Source organism: Panthera leo, chromosome E3, assembly GCF_018350215.1.
Source record: "Panthera leo isolate Ple1 chromosome E3, P.leo_Ple1_pat1.1, whole genome shotgun sequence".
Classification (NCBI taxonomy): domain Eukaryota; kingdom Metazoa; phylum Chordata; class Mammalia; order Carnivora; family Felidae; genus Panthera; species Panthera leo.
In genome coordinates, this window is record NC_056694.1 from 23,529,528 (window position 1) to 23,554,357 (window position 24,830).

The following is a 24,830-nucleotide window of genomic DNA, read 5'->3' on the forward strand; positions in this document are numbered from 1 at the left end:
TTGAGGACGCGGTATTAAATTGTCCTCACCACTGTAACCCGGAAAACGCAAGCTCAGCTTGCGAGGTGATAAGCCAAAATATATTTACTTGAATGACTGGACCAGTGTATCTGTAATGATTCCCAGACAATTAATACTAACACTTTGAGGCAATATTAACCCTCTGAAAAATGAATAGCTCTAGGATTTCAATCTCCCTGTTCATCCCTCTGGCTTCTCTAATAGTTTCCTCCCCCCCTTATATTGGTTTTTAAACTGAACTCCGTTAATGTAGTTCCGCCAGGTCTGTCTATTAATCTAGAAGCATGCATTTAAGGGTTTGATTGGGAGCGAAAGTTGAGGGACTGACTGCAAATGATCTATGCAAATGTTAGGTTTTCATATCCTCTTCAAACATATTGATAAATCTCACTGGCATCCGTGGGAATTAAAACTGGTGCAAAGGGAAAGAGATACTCTAGTTTCTAAGTTGGATATATATTTGTTTTCTCCAGGACTGTAAATAGAAGGATTTTAGTATCTGAAGGCTGAGGTGGCACTTCCCAAACCAGTCAAAACCAGTCATTATGGAATGTCAGGATAGAAGGAACCTCCAATTGCTTGGTTTAGACCATCTTGGAAATGAGGCAACTTATTTTTTTCTTTTCTTTTTTTGAGGCAACTTTTAAACTTCCAGAGAGAGGAAGTGTGGTGATGATGATGATGATGATGATGATGATGATGATGGCCATGACAATGAAAACAATTACTTTCTGGGCCGCCTGGGTGGCTTAGTCAGTTAAGTGTCCGACTCTTGATTTTGGCTCAAGTCATGATCTCACAGTTCCGGGGTTCGAGCCTCATGACCGTGCAGAGCCTGCTTGGCATTCTCTCTCTCCCCGTCTCTCTGCCCCTCCCTTGTTCACGTTCACTCTCTCTCAAAACAAATACATAAACGTTAAAAAAAAAAAAAGTACTTTTTACCGAACACTATGTGCCAGGCATTGTTCAAAATGTTTCCCATGTATTGACTGGTGTGACCCTCCCAGCCACGGCCTCCACGCTGCCCAGCTCTGGAGTGCGGGTGATACAACTCACGCTGGGTTCTGTTGGAATGGTGCCACTCAGAGTATTGGACGTGGCAATCCTGATTCCAAAAAGCTCACGCAACTGGGGGACATGCAGTGGTTTTGCCTGCCCAGCACCCGTCCCCCCCGTGTTTGAGAACACCATGCTTTTCCTTTGGTGAACCCCCCTGTATTTGTTTCCTCTTGCTGCTGTAACAAACTGCCACAGAGTCAGTGGTTTCACACAACACAAATGTATTCTCTTAAATTTCTGGAGGCCCTAAGTCCTAAAATGGGTCGGCAGGGGTGTGTTCCTCCTGGAAACTCGAGAGAATGTTATTTCCTTGCCTCTCCTAGCTTCCACAGGGTGCCTGTAGCTGCACCCTCCCTCTTCAGAACCAGCAGCCTGGGGCCTTCGAATCTTTCTCTGTGTCCTTGTGTATCTGTGGCCTCCTGCCTCCTTCTCATAAGGACCCTTGTGATTACATCGGGCTCATCGGGAGAATCTTCCCACCTCAAAATCCTTAAATTAATCATCTCTGAAAAATCTCTTTTGCCATATAAGGGAACATCTTCCAAGGTTCCAGGGATTGGGGCATAGATGTCTTTGGGGGCCTTTAGGCAGCCCCCACATTCCCATTCCCCACTGTCAGTTCACAGGGTCATGTTGAGATGGACTCTGCTCCCTGACACATGCCTGGCCACCCAACTTGCTCTACTCCTGACTACAGTGATGGTTTGCAGTGGGCAATCACAGCCCATGCTGCAATTTTTTCAAAAATTAGTGCGAAAAGGGGCGCCTGGGCGGCTCAGTCGGTTAGGTATCCAACTTCGGCTCAGGTCACGATGTCTCAGTCCATGGGTTTGAGCCCCATGTAGGGCTCTGTGCTGACAACTCAGAGCTGGAACCTGCTTCAGATTCTGTGTCTCCCTCTCTCTCTGCCCCTCCCCCACTCGTGCTCTGTCTCTCTCTCTCTCTCTCAAAAATAAACATTAAAAAAATGTAAAAAAAAATTAATGCAAAAGAGGCACTCTTTTTATGGGGTTACTAAGTAGATAATATATAAACCTGGTGTTGAGAATGACCACTGAGGGAGGCCTGCCTGAGAATGAAGATACCACGAAGCAGCTAAGACTCCCCTTTCTAGCAATCCAGTGGGTTAACTTCCCTCCCAGTTGAAGTAATTAAATTCTGGGGAGTTCTTCTTTAAACCATGAAGGATTAAGTGACACAGGAATCACCCTCCCACCGTAAACAATGAGAACACTGAACAAAATACAGAAACAATTGTATTCAGACACTGAACAATGGAGAACATAGGACTATAATCCTGAAAGAGGGAAAATAAATAAGAAGAGTCCGAAAATCACCCTTGCTTATGGCCCAGAAGCAGCTTGCAGTCCAGGGAGCAGGGAAGGGACCCCAAAACCCCAGTGGTCCATCTGAATTGGAAATACAGAGATCCAAGGTCAGGGAGGCCAGGGCACCAGTAATTTGTGGGGGAAAGTACTGGAAAATAAGAAAGTTCAGAGAGAGAGACAGAATACCAGAAGAGAAACTTCACAGAAGAGAGAGAGGTCTTCTCCGGTCTGGCTCAGTACTGACCTATCTACACAGGCCAGAAGTGAAATCCACATAAATACCAGGAAGAGGCATCAGAAAGCAGCAGGCTGAACAATTCTCAGAGCTTGTATGGAGTTAGAAAGAGAACACACATTCCCACCAGCCAGAGCAGAAAGGTCTTGAAATATATACAGCATTAGACAGAGTCCCCAGAAGAATCATGTCTGAGTGATGGGGACAAATTAACTATAGAATTAAGGTCACTCTGGACTCACCCTAATTACACTCAAAAAGAAGCCTCAGAAGGACCAAACTGATTTGAAAGTAATTTAAATGTATGTCAGAACAAAGCCAAATACTCTTCAAAGGAGTATAACTAAATCAAGCACTCAAAAAGATAAGATTCACAATGCCCATCAGTCAGTCAAAATTACTAGCCATGACCCATACATGACCCATAACTAGGAGAAAAATTAGCCCATAGAAACAAACTCAGAAATGACTGATGATGGAAATTTAGCAGCAAAGATTTAAAAATTTTTTTTATTTAAAAAAAATTTTTTTTTAACATTTATTTATTTTTGACAGAGACAGAGTGTGAGCAGGGGAGGGGCAGAGAGAGAGGGAGACACCGAATCCGAAGCAGGCTCCAGTCTCTGAGCTGTCAGCACAGAGCCCAACATGGGGCTCGAACTCACAGACCATGAGATCATGACCCGAGCCAAAGTCAGATGCCCAACTAACTGACCCACACTGGCGCCCCTAATTTTTTTTAATGTTTATTTATTTTCCAGAGAGAGGGAGAGAGAGAGAGAACAAGGGAGACGCAGAGAAAGAGGGAGACACAGAATCCGAAGCAGGCTTTAGGCTCTGAGCTGTCAGCACAGAGCCCAACATGGGGCTCAAACCCATAAACCGCGAGATCATACCTGAGCTGAAGTCAGACGCTTAACCGACCCAGCCACCGAGGCACCCCGGCGGCAAAGATTTTAAAACAGTTATTATAAATACTGTATGTTCAAGATATAAAGGAAAATATACAGAAAATTAAGACCCAAATGGGATATTTAAAAGATCCAGCAACATGTACCTACCTGTCCTGGGGTCCATTCTGTCTGCTGGCTGAGCGAAGCCACAGTGTCAATGGAGCTGAGATCCAGCTGCTCCAGCTCAGTCTCATCAAGAGCCAGAGCAATGCGCCCCAGGGAGACAATATGGTACTCTTTCCAGTAAGAAGGCATGTCCCAAAACTTCAAGCCAAAAAAAAAAAAAATCCAGATTAGACTGACCATTACCAATAGTATTTTAAACAGACACAGGGTAAATCTCTTTAATATATAAAATTCTCTTAAAGATCAACAGGAAATGTATGACTACACTTGCTTTTATTAAATATACATATGCAAAAGACATGAACAGAACAACTTTGTATCACAGGAATGGACTGGTCTGATTCCTTGGCCCTCGTCTTGAATTGGCCACATCTAGGGTCCCTGGCCAGTGGACTAAGGCTTTGTCTAAGATGACAAAGACAGCTCAGGGGAAGTGGGGGAGGGTGCTCTTATCTTCCCTGTTGTAATTTGAGGGTTTGATGTTTTCTGGGTAAAGAGGCCATTTATCTTGTAAACACAAACATTTTTGCTTTCCCTAGTTTTCTGTTAATGGTGAAAGAACAGAAGCAAAGTTTTACTGATTTTCGAAAAAAAAAAAGACATGAATACGAAATTCACAAAAGAAGAAACATGGAAAAAAGTTCAGTCTTAGTCATAACTTTTTAAATTGTACATTAACAACAATCAAAGAATACCATGTTAGCTGATCATATTGACAAGGAATAAACAGAATGATCATTTATGGTGTTGAAGAGATATGGGATAAAGGATACCCTCATTTGTGGATGTTGAGAATATAATTGGTACGTACTTTTTGGAGAGGAATTTGGTCATATGTATCAATAGCTTTTCAAACATTTACACTCTTTGACCCCAAAATTCCACCTTAGGAATTTATCCTAAGTAAATAATGAGACAAGTATCCAAAGAAATATGTACAAATACGTACTTTGAGGCATTAAAAAAATATAAGCAACCTAAAAGTCTACCAATTTGCTAAATAAATAAGGACCAGGAAAAAAAAGGACCAGCCATAAAATGAAATATTATATAGCTATTTAAAATGCTGATATAAATTTATATTTCTGATAAAGAAAAATATGCGTTTATACTGTTGGGTGTGGACAGCAAGTTATTGAATAGTGGGTGAGCATGATACTATTTTTTGAAACATATATGTGTAAGTATACATGAAATACACGCATGAAATATATAAATATATTTTATACACATATACAGAAGTCTGGGGAGCTTCAGGTGAATATACCAAAATGTTAACAGTACTTATCTCTAGGTAGAAGATTATGACCGATTTTCTTTTTTATTATTTTCCCACCTTTCTACAATAAACTTGGGTCATCTATATAAAAAAGAGTTATAAATATAATTTTAAGAAATTTAATGCCTTAACCCCACAAGGGTAACTAGCTATTCCACAACTATCCTAATGGCTGAAATGAGCCACTCAAAGGGACCCTTTTATAAAGATGAAAAATGACTTCTAGTCTTCTTTTCACTTTTTTCTGCTATGTTTTCCAACAAAATCGCAACAGCCTCTGAGAAAACCTTCTGTAAGCAGCAACTGAGGTCCTCCATGTGGAGAAAGAAAAGGCACAGTTCCTGGAAACCGTCTCAGTCAGAGGCACCAGAACATCCACAGAACTTTTTACTGAACATCCATTAGATGCCAAGACACACGTCTGTTCTCTGCCACAGCCCTAAGAGAGAGGAACTAGAAATTTGTCAGATGCGAAGAGCACGCCTACGGCACTGGGTTCATCCGGAGAAACTGCAACACGGTAACACCAAGTGAAAACCCCCTGGGGTGGGCTCTGCCCACAGAAATGCCGGGACCGTCCTTCTGGGGTTTTCTCTCTGTTGAAAGCTCCCACCCTGACGCGGGCTTTACCTGCACTGCCTTCTCCTTCAGGGTCATCAGCTGAGGTTGGTCGAAACCCCTGACAGCCCCCAGAAGTTCCACGTTCCTGATGAACGTGTGCTCCTCCATGCAGAGCAGGTCCTCGGGGGCCCAGCAGGCATTGGCTTCAGCCAGCGTGAAGATGTCACCGGAGGAAGGAGCCACGACTCCATGGCAACCTGAAGAATGGGGAGGAACAGAAGAAAGAGGGCTTCAGGCACGTTAGTCTGTTTCTTTATTGAAACGAGTAACCTTCTCCAGTTGGATTTATGCACGAGAGGCAGCTTAGCGTCGACGCATGGAGCAGCCTGAATCCCACTTCTGGCACTTCCTGCTAATTACCTGGTAATGAAATTGCGGAAATGCCAACTTTTTGCACACCACATGCACACCGTAGGAGCTCTGCAACGTTTCATTGGGGCTCCAAATTGCCTGGAGGACAGTAGGAGCCGGTGGTGAACAGTTCTGGCTTCAGATTCAAATCCAAAACTATATAACCCCAGTCTGCCTCAGTTCCCTCGTCAATAAAATAAGGATAAAATTACCTCATGGAACTTCTGTGAAGGCTAAATGTATTATTACATCTGAGGCACTTAGAACAATGCCAGGTATACAGTAAGTGCTCAATACGTGTTAGCTATCTTTATTAGCTATGTACCCGCAGCCCCCCTGCATACATTTGAGTTTGCAACCCAGAGTTAAAGCTCCCAGAATTACGAGGAAGGAGCATTCAGTTCTTGGTGTGGGAAGGGAGGATGAATGATGTGTCGTCCATGAAAATCATCGTGGAGGCTATGGCCTTCCCACTGCCTCAGGGAGAGGAGAAATGGACCTGTTGCGTTTTCTTCGCAACAGGAGAAACCCGTCCATTTCAGTCTCGGAATAAGTTGAACCTCACCTGGTCAAATGAGCTCACATCATCAACACACAAACGAAATGTTTCTCCCAGATATGCCCAACCTGGGAGAAAACCGAACGCTCCTTGTCTTTTTTTTTTTTTTTTTTTTAAGGATACCATCTCTCTCTCTCTCTCTCTTTTTTTTTTTAAGTTTATTCATTTACTTTGAGAAACACAGTGAGGTGGAGAGGGACGGAGCAAGAGAGAGAGAATCTGAAGCAGGCTCCACACTACCAGCAGCAAGTCCAATGAGGGGCTCAAAGCCATGAACTGTGAGACTGTGACCCGAGCTGAAATCCAGAGTGGGACACCCAACCGAGTGGGACACCCAACCGACTGAGCCACCCAGAGCCACCAGGGCTCCTTATCTTGAGAGCAATCCTGGCTTTCCTGTCTTAGCAGCTGTCTATCCCTGAGGCTCGCACACTCACCAGCACCACCTGGGCCAGGGCATTCCCAAGCTCTGTGGCCATTCCCTTACCAATGGCAACTCACTGGACTCTGGTCAGGAGGGAAAATCAGACTAGATCAAGGGCACCACGTGTGGTCCTCAAGCATCTTTATCACAAAAGACACCTCCTTCCTAGACTCCCCCACTCCACCCCACTTTCCCAGGAAAACAGGATCCAGTGATACAGAATTAGAGAGGAACAGAATGGTTAAATAGTGCAGCAGGAACTTGGTATTATCACTGCTGTACTCCAGGCCCGGCACATAGTAGGTGTTTGGCAAATATATGTTGAATGAATCAACACATACATATAAATTCACTAAAATGAAACCAAGTTGTAAGTCTGCTAATCCTTTAATTACTATAAGCGAGGCAGTAATTAATACCCAGAACCACTAAAGAAAATCCCAATGGTGTGCTGGTAACAGAGGCTCCTCCCCGGCATGTGACATGTCTTACCTTCGCACACCCACATGCACAGAGTAGGAGCACTGCCATCTGACAAGGGCACTGCTAGGTCGTGAGGGCAGGAGGAGCTAATGGAGCTCACCGCCGGCTCTGGGTACGAACCCAAGAGCTGCCATTACTCACTCAGTGACTTTGGCCAAGTCTCTTAATCCCCTCTAAACCTCAGTTTCCCATGTCAAGAAAATGGGAGCAAGCACAGCACCCACATCATAGTACAGAGGTGAGGTGAGACAGGGCACGGAGAGAGGACCACCCGAGGTAAACCTACGTCAGATTGTGACACTTCTTTGCTCGATTCCCCCATGACACCCCAACCCAAGGACAAAGACAAAGTCCTTAGGACTTTCTTTATACGGCCCTACGTGGCCTTGCCTCTCGTGTGCTCCAGCCACACTGGCCTCTCATTTTCCATCCCTTCTCGTTCCTGTCACACTTCTATTTGCCCGTAGGCGTCCAACACTACATGTCCACACGGTCCACGCCCACACTCCCTGAGTCCACTGAAATGTCACCTTCTCAGTGAAACCCGCATCCACCGTTCTTTTTTCAAATTATTATTTTTTTTTTAATTTTTTTTAACGTTTATTTATTTTTGAGACAGAGAGAGACAGAGCATGAACAGGGGAGGGGCAGAGAGAGAGGGAGACACAGAATCTGAAATCTTTGTTCAAATTATAATCCCCCACCCCACACCCCCCCACGCCCTTCCTTCCCTTGCTTTATCTTCCTTCTTGGCAGTCATCATCACACCATCTACTACGTCTTTTACTTACTGTGTGTGTGATTTATACTGTCTGGCACCTGCCCTCCCCCCCAGGTCCCTTGAAAGTAAGCTCTGCCAGGACAGGGATTTTTGTCTGTTGTGTTCACAGAGCCGGCGCTCAGTAATTATTTGTTGCAGGAAAGCAAGCGAGCACTGGCTGCCAATGATTATTATTACAATTATGATTGGGTCCGATTAACCTTGCCTCCTCCTGCCTGGCACAAGTCTGTGCTTCGTGGGTGCACAAAAGTCATAAAAGTATCTCACACTTACTGAGCACTTCCTACATGCCAGGCAATGTTGTGAACACGTTTACAGGTTCAAATCCATTACCTCTCATAATAACCTAATGAGGTAGAGACTTTCATTGTCCCCATCTTACAGACGATGAACACTGAGGCACAGAGAGGTTAAAGGGCTTACCCAAAGGCACACAGCCAGTAAGCAGCAGATCCAAGGTTCACACCGGCCAGCCTGGCCCCAGCACTGCAATGCCCAGTCACTCAGCCATTTAGACCCTTTAAGTCAATCTTTTTGAAATGGGTGTTGCATGTGTTCACCATTTAACCCACTGGCCTGGGGAAGGAGTGGAAGACGTGATTCCAAATCACTTTTCCAAAGGTGTAGTTCTTTGGTCTATGGCTTTTTGTCATGCCACTGCCTTGCAAACGTTTCAACCAGCCCCCTGGACGAGGAGGCCTCTTCATGCCAGGGACTCAGCCCAAACATCGCTGCCATAGCTCCAGCTCAGACACCCCGGAAACACTCACCAGGGCTGGGATCAGAGCTGAGGCTCTTCTCACTGCTGTTCCGGACAGATTCAAAGACAGCCCAGAGGAATTCTTTGGGGAGCAAAGTCCCGGCCATCTTGGAAGCTGTTTGTTGAAGGATATCAGGAAACTGTGTGGGGGGAAGAAGGGGAAGGAGGAGGAATGAATAATAATTAAAGCACATTAAACACAGACTTAAACTGTGATACTACTTACTCCCTCAGGGGTTGTTTTTCTTTTATAGCAGCTTCTTATATAAATTTATCTCCTAGCTCAACTAATCTGTTCTCTATGAAGAATCATATAAAATAATACTTAACCTCAATAGCATCCAATAAATGTTCAATAACACGAGTATATATTGTTTTTTACCTATCAGACTGCCAAAAATAAAATAAAGTGATATTACCTAAAAAAAAAAAAAAGGTAAAGTGCTATTACTTAATGCTGAACAAATGCAGTAAATACACACATTTATTTTTCTATGGGACTGTTAAATGGTGCATCATTACTGGAGCAACCTGATAATTTCTGTTAAAAATGTAGGTGAGCCTACCCCATTTTGATCTGGTACTGTTTTTAAATTTTTACTAAACTTTCTATTTATCATCAAAAAAGAGGAAAAGAGGGTTATGTCTGATTCTGGGTGGAAACCAGCAATGAAGCGGCTTCCAGAGGTACCCTGGAGAAGGTGCCATTTCTAATCTAGAACCAATGCAATTTGTCAAGACTCAGGATCTCACTGGTAGACGTGTTCATGAGCCCAGAGCATTCGTCAAACTCACTCACACAGCTGTGCATCACTGTGTCCCACTCGGTCCAAAGAGAATGCACCTCAGGTTTCGAGAGTTCCTCTTTCTGTTCTAACCTTCAGAATTTGAGTCACATTCTAAGCCAGTAGTTCCATCTTGGCTGTAGGTGACAATCACCTGGGAAATCTACATATACTCAGGCCCCACTCCAGAGATTCTAAGACAATTGGCCTGGGGTGGAGGCCATGTATGTGTCCTTTTAGAATCTCTCCAGTGATTCTCATGGGCAGCTAAGGTCACATGCCAACTCACAAGAGACATGGTTAACTGTTAAAAAGCAAAATGCACAGTAGAGTGAATGGTATTTTCCATTTTGCGTTTTTTAAAGGAAGAACACATATAAGCAGAAGGAGGGTCTTTCTGGAAGGATGCAGGAGAATCTAGGAAAAGCAATTGTCTTTGGGGAGGCAGGCTAGGGAGTGGGAGGGAGACGTCCTGTCATCTTGTAGCTTCTGGTACAGTTGAAATTTCTTAACCAGGAGCATGTACTACTTGTTTTATTAAACATTTCAGTCATTAAAAAAAAAGTAGAGAGAATAATACAACACAACACCCATGTACCCACAACCTAGCTTAAAAATTAAACATCACAAATATAATTGATGAGTCCTTGCCTCACTCTTTGGTCTCCTTCCTTCCAGAGAAGGAACGAACCATCACCCTGAATTGAGCACTAACCATTCTCATGCACTCCTAAACTTGTCTTACATGTAGAACTGTTTTGCATGTACTTAAAATTAATGTAACTATTTCCACGGTGGGAAAAAACCCACCATTAAAGCATTTTCACAGTGAAAACAAAATTTAACTAGTATCTGCTAATTTACTTAGTATCCTACTATACATATTCTTTTGCAACTAGCCTTTTTTTCACCCTACCTTACACTGTGTTTTTGAGATGTAACCATCTGGAGACAAAACTTTTTCCATTTCAAAAGTTGATCTTTAGAAAATAAGTATATAATATGTAAGTATATCACATATATCATATATATATGTATGTCTCTGTGTGTGTGTGTGTGTGTGTGTATATATATATATACATACATATATTATACATATATATATATATGTATAATATATGTATGTATATATATATCTGCTGCTTATGACTATATGTTTGGACACACCAGAAGATGATTTTACCATGCATGGACACTGGAATGTGTGCTGTGCATATGTGTGAACCTGGGTGATATGCCACGTTCAGGTCCTTCTGAGCACAGGTGACAATGTACATCTTGCAGGTGCATGTACAGGGATGAGAGCACATGGACGTGCCTTGCAGTCCATCTGAGTCTTGTCCAGGAAACATTCGCTCCCTCCCCACCCTCCACTTGTGCATGAAGGAGACTACTTCCTATCCCCGCCTTGAGGTTGGGCTCAGTCATGTGACTTGCTTTGACCAATGGAAAGTGACAGTGTGCCATTTCCCCGTGTAGGCTTTAGAAAAACTGCACTTCGGTGCTCCCTTTTCTGGAGTTTCAGACCTTCGTGGTGAGAAGAACGAGCCCCAGGGAGCCTGGGCCCCAGAAGCAGAATTGTCCTGGTGACCCACAGACCAGTCAGCAAGAAATTAATGCTTATTGCTGTATGCCAGTGAGATTGTGTGGCTTCATTATGTAGCAAAAGATGAGGCATTTATGCTTATCTGGAATGACTCTTAGTCTAGACCGTCTAATTTTGGAGAGTTGCTCCAAGCAAAGCGTGTGCCCAAAGGCAATGCCCCATGAGGTTCTGGTTCTGGATTAAATGTGTTTGTGCACGTGATTATACACACTGGACAGAAGTGTGCATGTGCCTATGGCACTGGAAGGTGTAAGCCCTTGAACAGGCATGCATGTGGGAAGCTCATGGATAGCGGAGTGGTAGCTAACAGCTCCCGTCTGTGCACATCTGTCTGAAGGGCCATGTGAAAAGCCCAGAGTTGGATTCGCTGTTGCCTCACTCCCTTTCCCCAAACCTCAGACATCCTGGAGTGGAGCTGGAAACATCTGAGCCCTGTGAAGCAGGGAGGATAGGTTCCAGAAAGCAAAGGGGCAGTAAACCCCACAGAAGTACCTTTGTGGCAATAGAGCTTAATTCATCTCCTGAGAAAAGTACTAGAAAGGGTCCCAAGTCCTTCGTAGTCTCAGCTGTCCAGTTCCCGGGGAGTCTACGAAGAGATGATAAGCAGTGAACTGAAAAGCCATGCTGTTGTCCCTGGCTCGCAGCATCCTTTTCTTTTTTTTTTTTAATTTTTAAAAAACGTGTTTTAATGTCTATTATTTTTGAGACAGAGACACAGAGCACGAGTGGAGGGGCAGAGACAGAGGGAGACACAGACTCTGAAGCAGGCTCCAGGCTCTGAGCTGTCAGCACAGAGCCTGACGTGGGGCTCAAACCCACAAACTGTGAGATCATAACCTGAGCTGAAGTCAGACGCTCAACCAACTGAGGCACCCAGGTGCCCCTCCCAGCAATCTTTTCTTGCAGGAACAGATTTCATACGTGGACAAGTCCCACTTCCCCGACCAAGACAACAGGCACGTGATGCAGGATATCACATGCAGGACACCGAGCCACCCTTGGGGATTTTGTTGGAACTAGACTCTCTTTCTTCTGGTATCCCCAGCAGTAAAGAGGACATTGGAAGCGGTTCTTGTTACCAAGTGCAGAAAATAAAGGCCACACCAAGGAACACAGAGCTGAGGGATGGGAGGAGCATATTCCCGACAACATCGCTTGAGCCTCTAGATCCAGTCATGTGTGAAGTATACCCCTGCAGTTTTTAGTTACATTCTATTTCTGAACTCAGTAAATTCCCTTTTGTTAGCCTGAATTGAATTGTTGAGTTTCTGTCATTTATATCACAACCTTTCCTTCCTCCCCTTCTTCTTCCACTACTGTCCCCGTCCTACAGGTGTAGAAATTTAAGTGCATGGGGTGCCTGGGTGGCTCAGTCGGTTAAGCATCCGACTCTTGACTTCAGCTCAAGTCATGATCTCACGGTTCGTGAGTTTGAGCCCCCGCATCAGGCTCTGCGCTGACAGCACAGAGCCTGCTTGGGATTCTGTCTCCTTCTCTCTCTGCCCCTCCCCTGCTTGCTCTTTATCTCTCCCTCAAAATAAATAAAAATAAACTTTAAAAAAAATGTTAAAAGAAAGGAAATTAAAATGCAAAGAGATTAAGTAGGTTTTCCCAGGTCACACACACAATAAATGATACAAACAAAATTTTAACCCAAGGAATCGGCCTTCCGAGTCCATGATCTTAAACTGTATATAAAAGGACAGTGCCTGGGACGTGGTAATTACTCCACAAACATTTGCTGCTTAACCGCTGACTGATGGTTAGGCCCTACTCAAATATCTGCCCTAACTTCAGAAGACTCTACATGAGAGACAACAGTTCTGTGTTCCCCCAGAGAGCTCCCCCACTGAGCTGACAGTAGTTCAATTAGTTGCATTATTATTACTGCCTTTGTTATTTCACAAGAACAATTATGCCACCTCCCTGCAATTGTAAAGTGCCATCGTTCCAAAAACTTTACATAAGCCAAGATGTATTGGTGACAACCACATGAGCGGCCACTGTTACTGTCATTTTACAGGGCATCTGAGGCCAAAAAAAAAAGTCACATTTCTAGAATAAATGTAAGCTAGACCCTTCTAGAATAAACAAGCATAAACCTTGCCCTAAACTAGAGACTCTCTCTGGGTTTTTCAGGGTATTTTAAATTTTTTTAATGTTTACTTATTTTTGAGAGAGAGAGAGAGAGGGAGAGAGAGAGAGAGAGAGAGAGAGAGAGCTGGGGAGGGGCAGAGAGAAAGGGAGACACAGAATCCGAAGCAGGCTCCAGGCTCTGAGCTGTCAGCACAGAGCCTGACGTGGGGCTCGAACCCACAAGCTGTGAGATCATGACCTGAGCCGCAGTCAGAGGCTTAACCGACTGAGCCACCCAGGGACCCCAAGACTCTCTCTGTTTTAAGGGCAGGAGCACCAGGGCTCGGTGCCCCAGAGCCTGCACCCCACCCCAAAGCAAGCCCCAGCCCCTCCTCACCCCTGCTGTTCCAGGAGCCTGAGCCTCACTGCAGCCTTCTGCTCCGGGCTGAGGTGCGGGCAGTCTCGGAGTCTGTGCAGGGCCGTGGCCCAGGCCCGGGGGGAGACCCCGTGGTAGATGGTGGCTGCCGGCAAGTGGCAGAGCAGGTCCCCCACGATGTCTACCATGAACTCGTCGGCAATGGAGTTGTTCTGAAACCGACAAGTGGAGCTGATGGGAAGATCCAGCAGGGTTCAAGACCGTGACCCCTCAACAACCCATCCCGATCCCAAACCTCGTCAAGGTTCCAGGATCTGAATCACCTGCCCCACCATGGACTAGTAATGACAGCACAGGGTCTGATTTTACCCCAGGGATGCAGGCCTCGGGAGCTAGAAGGCCCCACCAAGGGGCCGATGAGGGCAGAAGACTCGGCACATGGTGGACAGTCCATAAATGAGGGCTGACGTCGTCACTGGTGCCACTGCCGGGAGGTTACCCCAGAGTTCAACAACCATTCTAATACTACAACAATAATAAAAACAGCACCTCAAACTGTGGATGGGACTAGAAAGCCTCTAAGGCTCTTTCCCCAAATGACCAAAGTAGGTAACATTTGAGTGCTTAACACATGCCAGGTCTTAATCTCCATCTTCAAAGTAACTGTAAGGGATAAGTACTAATATCACCCACTTTTTAAAAATTTTTTTAACATTTATTCATTTTTGAGAGACAAAGTGCAAGCAGGGGAGGAGCAGAGAGAGGGAGACACAGAATCCAAAGCAGACTCCAGGCTCTGAGCTGTCAGCACAGAACCCGACGTGGGGCTCGAACTCACAAATGGCAAGATTATGACCTGAGCCAAAGTCGGATGCTTAACCGACTGAGACACCCAGGTGCCCCTGTATTATTCACTTTTTTAAAGACAAACTGCCAACCAGTGGCAAGGCTGGGATTTACACTCAGTCCGCCCTTTGGGCCTTGGCACTGAACAATATATTGCCTATTTCATGCCCTTAATAACTTTGTGCAGGAAGTGCTCTTGCACCCATCTTAGGGATGAGAAGACTGAGGCTCAGAGAGAGGAAGTGGCTTGCTGGAAGCCACACAAACAATCACTGCCAGAGGCCAGTCTAGATCCGGACTCTGTGTACTGTGATCTTTCTAGTCCCCACACCAGCCTCCCATCATTCAAGTCCCAGGATGACAGTCCTCAAAACCAATGGCCAACACTGTCCCACCCAGGGCTCCAGGACCAGCTTTGAGACCCACAAGTCAGACTTCTGGCCATCACCACAAGCTCAAGATCCCAGCCAGATTCCCTGAGGGCTCCCCAGGATGGCCAAGATGCCCAGAGGGGAAGGAACCCCAGGGAAAGTGCCTACCAGGAAGAGTTTCCTTACCAGGCACTGCTGTACCTTCCTAAGGACTGAATTCTTCTTGTGGGTATCTAAAACCAAGGAGTCCAACCGACTCTTCCCCAGGCTGATCAGAAAGGGCACACACTGGGAAGCTGGGACAGAAGCCAGGTAGTGAGCCCTGGAAAGAGACAGAAGAATGAGAGAGGAGGGAACAGTGGCTGTTCTGCATTTGCCCCTGAAATCAGCCTTCACATGCCCAAGAGCTTATCCCAGGACCATTCTTTAAACGTTTGTTCTCCCCAGTGATGTGGCTCCTCTTGGCAGGTAGCAAGCCTCCCACCCATCATGCTCCTCTTCCCACCATGCCCCTCTCCTTTGAGCGGGAAACAAACTCCCATCATGCTCCTCTTTTATAGGCAGGAAGCAAACTTCCATCATGCTTCTCTTCTATGCCCCAGTAGCAATGATCAGGGAATGGGGTCTCCATAAACATATGTTGACTGATGGACTGGCTGAGGGGAGATGAAGGGAAAGAAAGAGAAAAAGTAGAAGAGACAAAGAAGAGAGAATAAAATAGAAAGTAAGAAAGACAAGGAGAGAGCAGAGAAAGTAAGAGAAATGACACCCAATTCTGGCATCTCTGGGGTAGAATCCCCCAAACTCTTGACCATGTATTCTTAACAGAGGCAATATGGCCCCCAAGGGGGAAAAACCGGTTCAGGTAGAGAGAGGGAGTGAAAAAAAAATCTTAGCTATTACAATGATTTGTGAGCCACTAAAGCTCAACTCTATTCAACAAAATCTTATTCCTGATAAATTCTCTCATTCCAGAGAAATTAAATTGTTCCCTTTAGGGAGGCAATAATGAAACAAAGGTTGAGAAAGACTGCTCTAGACCCATACGGCCTACTCATCATGACCACTAGACTGTTCCAAAACCAAATTCTACAGGTTCTTCTTCCTCTATGCCATCCCAGATGTCTTTTTCCCTTTAACCCCAAATCTGTCATTGCTACCAACTTAGTATTACTCAAATCTGTTCTCCCCTCTCCATTCACAGTACTGGGGTTTTATTCATTCATTCAGCAAATCTCTGCTGCCTGCCAGGCACTGTACTAGGCATGAACACGACATGAGGGGCAGGTGCTCGCTCTCAGGATTTCATCCTAGTAGGGTAAAGACAACAGAAACCAGTGAATAAAACAGGCCATTTCAGCCAGTGATAAATGAAAATGGTTCTGCAGTGGAGAATGATGGTAGGGACAGCTGGGGGGCCCATTCTAAGACAGAGGTATTTAAGCTGGGATGTGGATGAGTGGAAAGAAACAGCCATGCCAAGGGCCAGGCTGTAGAAACAAGCTTTCACTGTCTCCCTCCTTCCAGCCAGGCCCCCTGTCCATCCACTGCATGGACAGAGGTAACCATCTCTCTGAAACAGAAACCTGAGGATCGTGCCAGGAATACAGGAGGAATACGTCAAGGTGTCACAGAGGCCCTCCCTGATTGGACTGTCCCTTACCTCTCTGGCCTTCTCTCTCTCAGCTACTCTGCAGACACACACCATGCATTCCCCAGAGTGTTCACTGAACCAAACATCCCTCGTGCCCCTGCCTGGAGTGTCCATCTCGAACTCCAAAACGCCAGCTCCTTCTCTGAGCTTTACTTTAGTCTCCTCCGACTCTCCAGTCGGAAGGAGACAAGTTCCCCTCCGTGCCCTGTGCCTTTCACTCCTTCCCATGGTAGCAGCACCTGGCTCTCTTAGAGAACCACCAGCTTCACTCGAAAACCTTGCGGTTTGGAGTGGACCCCGCTTCACTCTTGGCTCCGGGGATGTAATACCAAACTAAGCCAGTCAAAGTTACCCATCTCCCCTAATCTCAGTCAGACTCAAAACTTATTGAGAAGGATGAGGGGAAAAAGTCTTTTAACCAGGAAGATATAACCTTGAATCAGCCAGACACAACCACAGAGAAAGAAGTCGTCTAACAGAGAAGCCTACAGAGGAAAGCTGGGTTAAAAGACAGATAGATGACCACTGAGACCCTGGATCCAGCCATGCCTGACGTCTATCCCTGGACTTTCCAGTTACCTGGAACCAAAACTGCCTTTTACTGTCTAAGCCAGTTTGAGCTAAGGCTTTATCACTTTCAACCAAAGAGCAACTTGACATTATAATTGACTTCATGCTTGTCTATTCCCCCTCCCCAAGATTGTAAGCTCTTGTATGGAGGAAAATAAATTATCTTTGAGGACACAGTAAGCACTCAGTAAATATTTTTTGAAGAAATGAGGGCAATTAACAGCAAGAGAAGGAAGAGGGAAATAAAGAGAAGAGGAAAGAGTGTCCAGACTATGAAAAGCAGGGCTGCGCCCTCCCATGTCTGAATGCCCACACATACCAGGAGAAATCCCCATGACTTACATCAGCCCTGATCACTTTGGAGCCTGGCACAGCTGAGAGGCCAGCCCAGATGGGACCTGTGTCAAGGACATTCACTCAGGCTTGGGTTGCTTTGGCTTTGGTTTTTAAATAACCGAAAAAAAGCAAGAGTGTCTGTCTGAAACGTTTACGTGGGACTCAGAATTTAAATCCTGATTTGCAAGGGCTTAACCATGGAAGACACTCTCCACTCTGTCTCTGGTTCCTCACAAAAACCCGGGGGTAGATGACTTGGATGGCTCCCACCAATCTCACTCTTGGGCCAGAGAGGGGAGCCAATGTTCACTTACGGGAGGGCAGCCAAGAGGAAGGGCGGCAGAGAGGATCTGGAGACCTCCCAGTATTTCCACGCCAAACAATTAACCTGAAAGATTAAAGCAGTTCTAGGAATTTAGTCCTGTAGTAATAAGAGCAAACACAGACTGTGCTTTCTGTGGGCCAGGCACTGTGCTAAGTGCTCTGTATACACTTACTTTCTATTTAATAAAACACCCTACGATGTAGGTACTGCTACTGTGCCCAGTTTATGGATGAGAAAACTGAGGCAATCGCAAAGGGAATACAAAAATTTAAGTCTGAGAATGCTCCCCTGTTTTGCTTATAACTGCAAGGAAGTAAGATATTAGATTAATTAAAGAAGGAGGCCATTAGGGGCACCTGGGTGGCTCAGTCGGTTGAGCGGCCGACTTCAGCCAGGTCACGATCTCGAGGTCCGTGAGTTCGAGCCCCGCGTCAGGCTCTGGGCTGACGGCTCGGAGCCTGGAGCCTGTTTCCGATTCTGTGTCTCCCTCTCCCTCTGCCCCTCCCCCGTTCATGCTCTGTCTCTCTCTGTCCCAAAAATAAATAAAAAACGTTAAAAATAAAAAAATAAAAAAATAAAAAAATAAAAAAAATAAAAAGAAGGAGGCCATTAGACTAATGTGGCCCTAATGACACGGTGCCCTCAGTGAGCACACCAAAATCTAAGTCTGTAAATGCCTCGAGGTTATGAAATCAAAGTACTGACGACAACCATCACAAAGAGCCAACTGGGCTTTAAGTGACAGCCAGTCAAATAATTTCCTTTCTCTGCGTCTGCACCTTTCTCTCTATAAGTCTTTCCAGAGCGCTCCAAACCACTTCCTGTTTGGTGCTGCCTGATTCTAATCGATTTTTTGCTCAAGTTAACTCTTAAAATTTTTAATACTCCTCAGTTTACCTTTTAACGGAGATACAACTTGACTGTCTCTGGGTATGGGATTGGTGACATAAACTGTGGTATATCCACATAACCGAATGCTGTGCAACTATTTTGTTTCAATAAGGTAGACTTGTATCTGTGAACACCGGAATGATGGCCAGGTCCTATTTTATATACATACACCGTGTACAGAACAGTGTATATAGTATGAACTCATTTGTGGTTCGTTTTTTTTTAATTACACGTACATATGTTTTATACACACCAAAAAAAAAAAAAAAACCTCTCAAAGTTGATAACAAACTTTTCCTTGTGGTTACCTTAAGAGCAGGGACTCTCAGGCTTAGATCGTTTGCCATTTTGGGTTGGAGAGTCCTTGTGTGTGGGGCTGCATTGTAGTTAGGAAGCAGCATCCCTGGCCTCTACTCAATGGATGCCGGTGGCATCTCCCCCAGGAGTAACAACCCGAAGTGTCTCCAGACTTGGCCAAACGGTGCTCTGAGAATCACTGCTCCAGGGGAAATGGGGGGAAAATTTGCTCTCTCTATATTGTCTTTTTTTTATGATAATTATGTATTTTCAGCAAAAATGTAAACAATAAAGGCAAATTTTCTAAGTAACTGGTATTTGAACGTCCTGGGAATGGGAGGATTCTAGGTCAGGAGCTTTGTCAGGACAATTCTTCCTCTTTGAACGTGTAGGTCTTCCTCAAAGTGGGTCTGACCTCCATCCATTGGATCGGTGTGATGAGTATAAAGGACACAACCATGCCGGGGTCCAGGTTCCAGAAATAATTTGCTTTCCTCCCTGCCTGGGTCAATAGTTCTCACCAGGGAACTTCTGGAAATGTCAATTAGGAGGCTTCACCCCAGGCTTACTGTAAGGGAAGGGAAACTGCCAGTGAGGCTCTGTAATCTGCGTTGGCTTTTCTTTTTTTATTCTGTGTGTTTTTAACAGCTTTACTGAGGAATACTAATATGCAAAGACCTGCACGTATTTAACGGGTACACTGTGATGAGTTTGGACACATGCAAACACCATGATGCCATTATGACAATCAAGGTAACAGACACATCCAACACCTCCCAGTTTCCTTGTGTCTCTTTGTTTCTGTTTTTGTGGTAAGAGCACTTAATGTGAGAGCTACCCTCTTAACAAATTCTGAAGTGCACAATATCATATTGTTAATTACAGGCACAGCGCTGCACAGCAGATTTCTAGAACTTATTTATCTAGCAACACTGAAACTTTATACCCATCAAACAACTCCAGCCTTCCAGGTAATGCTGATGCTCACATTTGGGAACCACTGACACAATGGACAATCCAATGGAATGGCAGAGCTTTGTGAAATTTTTGCATAGTCCTCCAATGACCTCAAAGGATTATACACCAAGCTTTACTCTTACTTCCTGGCTCTCGGGAAGAGAATTCGTTGGCTGGAAACTTTTCATTCAGATCTGCAACACTCGGGCCTGAGTTGGGAAGATGCCTTGTACATCTGCCCGCTCACCCTCTCTGGACCCTGTATCACCGACGGTTTACATTTCCAAGTCCAAATGCTGTTCCCATGGCCTATCTTTACTTGCTTAGATCCACTAAAAAGTCAGTGTCTGCCTCTGGTCTCCCCAAAGAGTTAACGAGCCTCCCTAGCCATTTGGAAAATGAAGTATTGAATGAAGAAGGAAAGTACTCTCCTTGGAGTATTGTTCCTATTCCAGGTTACCCCTGGAAAGGCTGGGAAGGAGGGAACGACCTTCAGTCTCAGGAGGACATAATTAGGAATATGAGAAATGGTATACCCTACCACTGGATTTTCAGGTTCAGATCTGAGTATGGAATAACCCATCTGTTGAAGCTCTGGCTGTAGAGATGGGTTATCTGGAGCTTTTGAAAGAGAAACTGGAGAAAAACCTGGCTCAGTATTTGGCCCCACGTCATCACCTGCATGGGAATATATATCTTGGCACAAATATCTTAAGCCACCACAGTCCATCAAGGCCCACGACTGGGGCAAGGAGAGAGAACGAGAGGCATGAATGTGCTACGATGGTACCTGATACGGTGAGAGCAGGGAGAGGTTGTTCTCAAAATAGTGGAAATGGGCCAGAAAGGAGTCCGCATTCATGGCATCAATGTGCGAGCACGTCACGCCTTTGACCAGCTGCCCTGTCCTGGAAAACAAAACAAGGGACCCGGGAGAAGAGGGGGTGGGGCTGGGGTGCCTGAGTGGCTCAGTCAGTTAAGCATGTAACTCTTGATTTTGGCTCAGGTCATGATCCCAGGATCGTGGGATCAAGCCCAAGTCAGTCTCTGCGTTGAGCATGGAGCCTGCTTGGGATTCTCTCTCTCTCTCTCTCTCTCTCTCTCTCTCTCTCTCTCTCTCTCTCTCCCTCTCTCTCTCTCCCTCTCCCTCTGCCCCTCCCCTGCTCGTGTGCATGCTTGCACATGTGCACTCTCTCCCTCTCTCAAGGAAAAAAAAAGGAAGGGGTTGGGGAGGGAGAGGAAAGGACTAGAGAAGGCAGGTCTGATGGGACACAGGCTGCAGACAGCCAACTTTCCCTCCTGAGAAATCAGGCTCCAGAGGGCCTGTCAGCCCCCAGACCAAGTACACCCGCCTACCTCAGCAGCTCCTCAGGCCTTCTGGTTGTCTTTGACAGAAGCTCAAACAGGAACAAGGCCTGAGGGAAGAGAACGGTTGCCAGCATGGATGGAGCAGTCACTTACTCACTACTGAGCAGTGTGTGCCTAGTACAATGAGGCCCTTGAAGGAAGACACACAATGATCCCATTTTCCAGATGGGGAAGGCTTAGGCTTAACAGGCTATGTTATTACCCAGGCCCACACAATTGCCAGGTGGTAGAGCTGGGATGTGAACTGGGGTCAGAGTAATTGCAGAACCCACGCTCCCACACCCCGGGGATTCCCTATGCTCTAGGACCGGAATGAGGGGCAAAGCCATCAGACGGCAGGCTGGAACTTTACTTTCTACACTTTATGAAGCCGCTGACCAGGTGAGCACCCTCTGTAGCCCCTTTTCCACGCCCACCTGCTAGCTCCCAGGAAGTAAAAGTGGAAGAGACAGATGAATAGACCAGGACAGTCTAGAAAGTACCATGAATAAAGTAACTCCTGCTTGCAGCACTCACTCCCCTCCAACCCTCCCAGATGGGCACTCTAGAAGAACAATATCTAGCAGGCAGGGGAGCCGTTTGTTTTAAGGAACGTAATTTTACAGAACACCTAACTTGCAGATGTGATCAAGTATGACATACGTCTATTTTATAGACTCTGGAACTTTGAATGTAATTCCCCAAACAGAATAAATTGTGAGCCAGCATTAGGTAGAGGCATCTGTGACGGGGCAGCCAGGCCCAGGAGAAAGGAACAGCTAGGGAGGTAAGTTCCTGAAGCTCTGTGTGTAGCCCGAGTTATCTCCTCAGGCAGAATCAAGTTCTGGGACCCTCCCACAGTCTTCCCCATCACAGGAAACGGCCACTCCATCAACGCGGTTGCTGAGAAAAAATGGCTGGAAGACATCTGTGGCAGGATGTGTTTTCCAAAGTGGCCACAAATTATGCTCTTCTAGAACCTTCCAGAACCACTATCCCACCAAAAGGTGGAATCTTTGTCCTCTCTGCATGAAGCTGGGGGCGGGGCTGGGTGACTGCCTCCACAGATAGAGCAAAGCAAAAGTGATGCTATGTGACTTCCCCAAGGCGAGGTCACCAAGGTGACACAGCTTCTCATGGATCTCTCCCCTGGGAGTCCCAAACCACCCACAGAAGGCCGGCCACCCTGCATGGGAATGCATGCAGTTCCTAGGGCTGCAGTAACAAATTACCACGAACTTGGTGGCTGAAAACAATAGAAATCATTCGTTCAGAGTTCTGGAAGCCAGAAGTCAGAAATCAAGGAGTCAGCAGAGAGGAGCTCCCGCCAAAGGCTGTAGGGGAGAATCCTTCCTCCCCTCTTCTAGCTTCTGGTGGCTCCAAGCGGTTCCGGCTTATGGCTACATCACTCGGGTTTCTGCCTTCGTCTTCACATGGCCTTCTGTATGCACATCCGATCCCTTTTGTCTGCATCTCTCTACCATCCGGGTTGTCGCCTCTCATAAGGGCTCTTGTCACTGGATTTAGGGCCTGCTCAGATAACTGAGACTGGTCTCATCTTGAGATCCTTAGTTAAATCTGCAAAAACTCTTCTTCCCAAATAAGGCCACATTCCCATGCACACGTTTTGGGTGGACGTATATTTGGCGGGGGCACCGTTCAGCCCACGACATGGAGAGAACATACACAGGTGGAGAGAGACGCCCCCAGCCCTTTGAGAATGCGTCCAGAATGCGACCACTGGTTACCACCCGCGTTGCCATCACCTAGTCCAAGCCACTTGTCTTATCTGGAATACACAATAGCCTCCTGACTGGTCCCCTTGCTTCCACTCTTGCTCTCAATTCAGTCCCCGTGCAGCAGCTGTGGGATTCGATGCAAACGAAAGTCAGAGCACAACCCTTCTCAAACCCTCCCAACAGCTCCTCATGTCACCCACAGTAGAAGGCAGTCCTCACGGTGCCCCTAGGGGTCCTGAAGATCAGCCCCTCCTATAACCTCTCTGAGCACAGGGAGGTCGTCTCCAGCTACCCCCGTCAAAAAGAGCCCACTGTCTACCCTTTCCCATTTTGATTTAGGTTCTCCTTAGCACGCATCATCATCTAGCACAGCTTGGGTTTTACCCACTAATCTTTTATCTCATCTGTCTCCCTCCTTCACAGGATGGAAATTCTGGGACGGCAGGCCGTTTTGTCTACTTTGTTCACGGCTGCATCCCCAGCAACGTGAACAGCTCCTGGCATCAACTTTCGATGAGTGGATAAAATGCAGAGTTGATTGAATGAAAGTCCAGAGAGCTCGAAGAGGCTTCAGCCTCCAAAGCACAGTCCTCCCCAAGCAGCCTCAGCACCAGCAGCCCTTAATAATACGTGTGATAACCGCTAATAGTTAGAGTGCACTGCCATGTGCCCAGTGGTATAAAGATACATCTTGCATCACTGATTCTCATGAAATCATCCCCATTTCACACATGAGAAAACTGAGGCCAAGTGAGAAGAAGCACCCCAAAATTAACTGATAGCCACACCCAAATACACACTCAGGTCTTGTCCAATTTCTTAACACTACACTGTTTTGCCTCCTGAGTTTAATTACACAGAAATAAATTTCTTTTACCAAATTAACCTTAAATAGAACTTTCCCACAAGGCAGACTCAAAAATTCAGGAGTGATCTGGGCATCTTATTACTAATAAAAAATATATACAGTAAAGTCTTAGTTTGCGAGCATAATTTGTTCCAGAAACATGGTTGTAATCCAAAGCACTTGTATATCAAAGCGAATTTCAAGAACCACTGGCTCAGTTGTGATCATGTGACGTTCAGCGTCATGTGCTACTTGTATTATAAGACATTGCTCTTTTACCAAGTTAAAATTTATTAGAAATGTTTGCTCATCTTGCAGGACCCTCACAGAACAAGTTACTCACAACCCAAGGTTCTACTGTATTTAGTTTTGTTTTGGTTTTTAATTTTTTTTAATTTTATTTTTATTTTTGAGAAATGCTCCCACTGCGAGCAGAGGAGGGGCAGAGAGAGGGAGATAAAGAATCTGAAGCAGGCTGAGCTGTCAGCACAAAGACCAACAATGCAGGGCTCAAACCCATGAACCATGAAATCACGACCTGAGCCAAAGCTGGATGCTTAACCAACTGAGCCACTCAGGCACCCCTACTGCATTTAGCTTAAAACCCTAGGAATTTCCTAAGTGAGGAGAGCCATCAAGGTGTCTTTTGTTATGTGAATGACGACTTCAGGAAAACACCTGAGGAAGGAGGGATGTTGCAGAAAGAACCAAACACAGGATTGGAGGGTTGGAACTTTCAGTCCCACCCCCAACCTGCAGGGAGGGGAGAAGGGCTAGATGTTGAACCAATCATCAATGGCCAATGTTTTAATCAACCATGCTTACAT

The 24,830-nt window shown here is 45.7% G+C and overlaps 1 protein-coding gene across 7 annotated transcripts in view; it reads right to left on the reverse strand.

The window, feature by feature from the left end:
• The window catches only part of OTOA (otoancorin), a 73,273-nt gene that overhangs the window by 12,012 nt on the left and 36,431 nt on the right, over positions 1-24,830 (reverse strand). For all 7 annotated transcript variants that reach the window (XR_006197855.1, XM_042922282.1, XM_042922281.1 and 4 more), the window contains 9 exons: positions 21,427-21,485; positions 20,861-20,978; positions 17,915-17,988; positions 15,227-15,362; positions 13,845-14,035; positions 11,864-11,957; positions 8,991-9,120; positions 5,632-5,819; positions 3,705-3,860 (listed from right to left, as the gene is read on the reverse strand). Coding sequence is in view for 6 of the 7 variants with exons in the window: in XM_042922282.1 (XP_042778216.1) it covers positions 3,705-3,860; positions 5,632-5,819; positions 8,991-9,120; positions 11,864-11,957; positions 13,845-14,035; positions 15,227-15,362; positions 17,915-17,988; positions 20,861-20,978; positions 21,427-21,485 (1,146 nt within the window). In the remaining variant the exon portion in view is untranslated. The remainder of the gene's footprint in view (positions 1-3,704; positions 3,861-5,631; positions 5,820-8,990; positions 9,121-11,863; positions 11,958-13,844; positions 14,036-15,226; positions 15,363-17,914; positions 17,989-20,860; positions 20,979-21,426; positions 21,486-24,830) is intronic.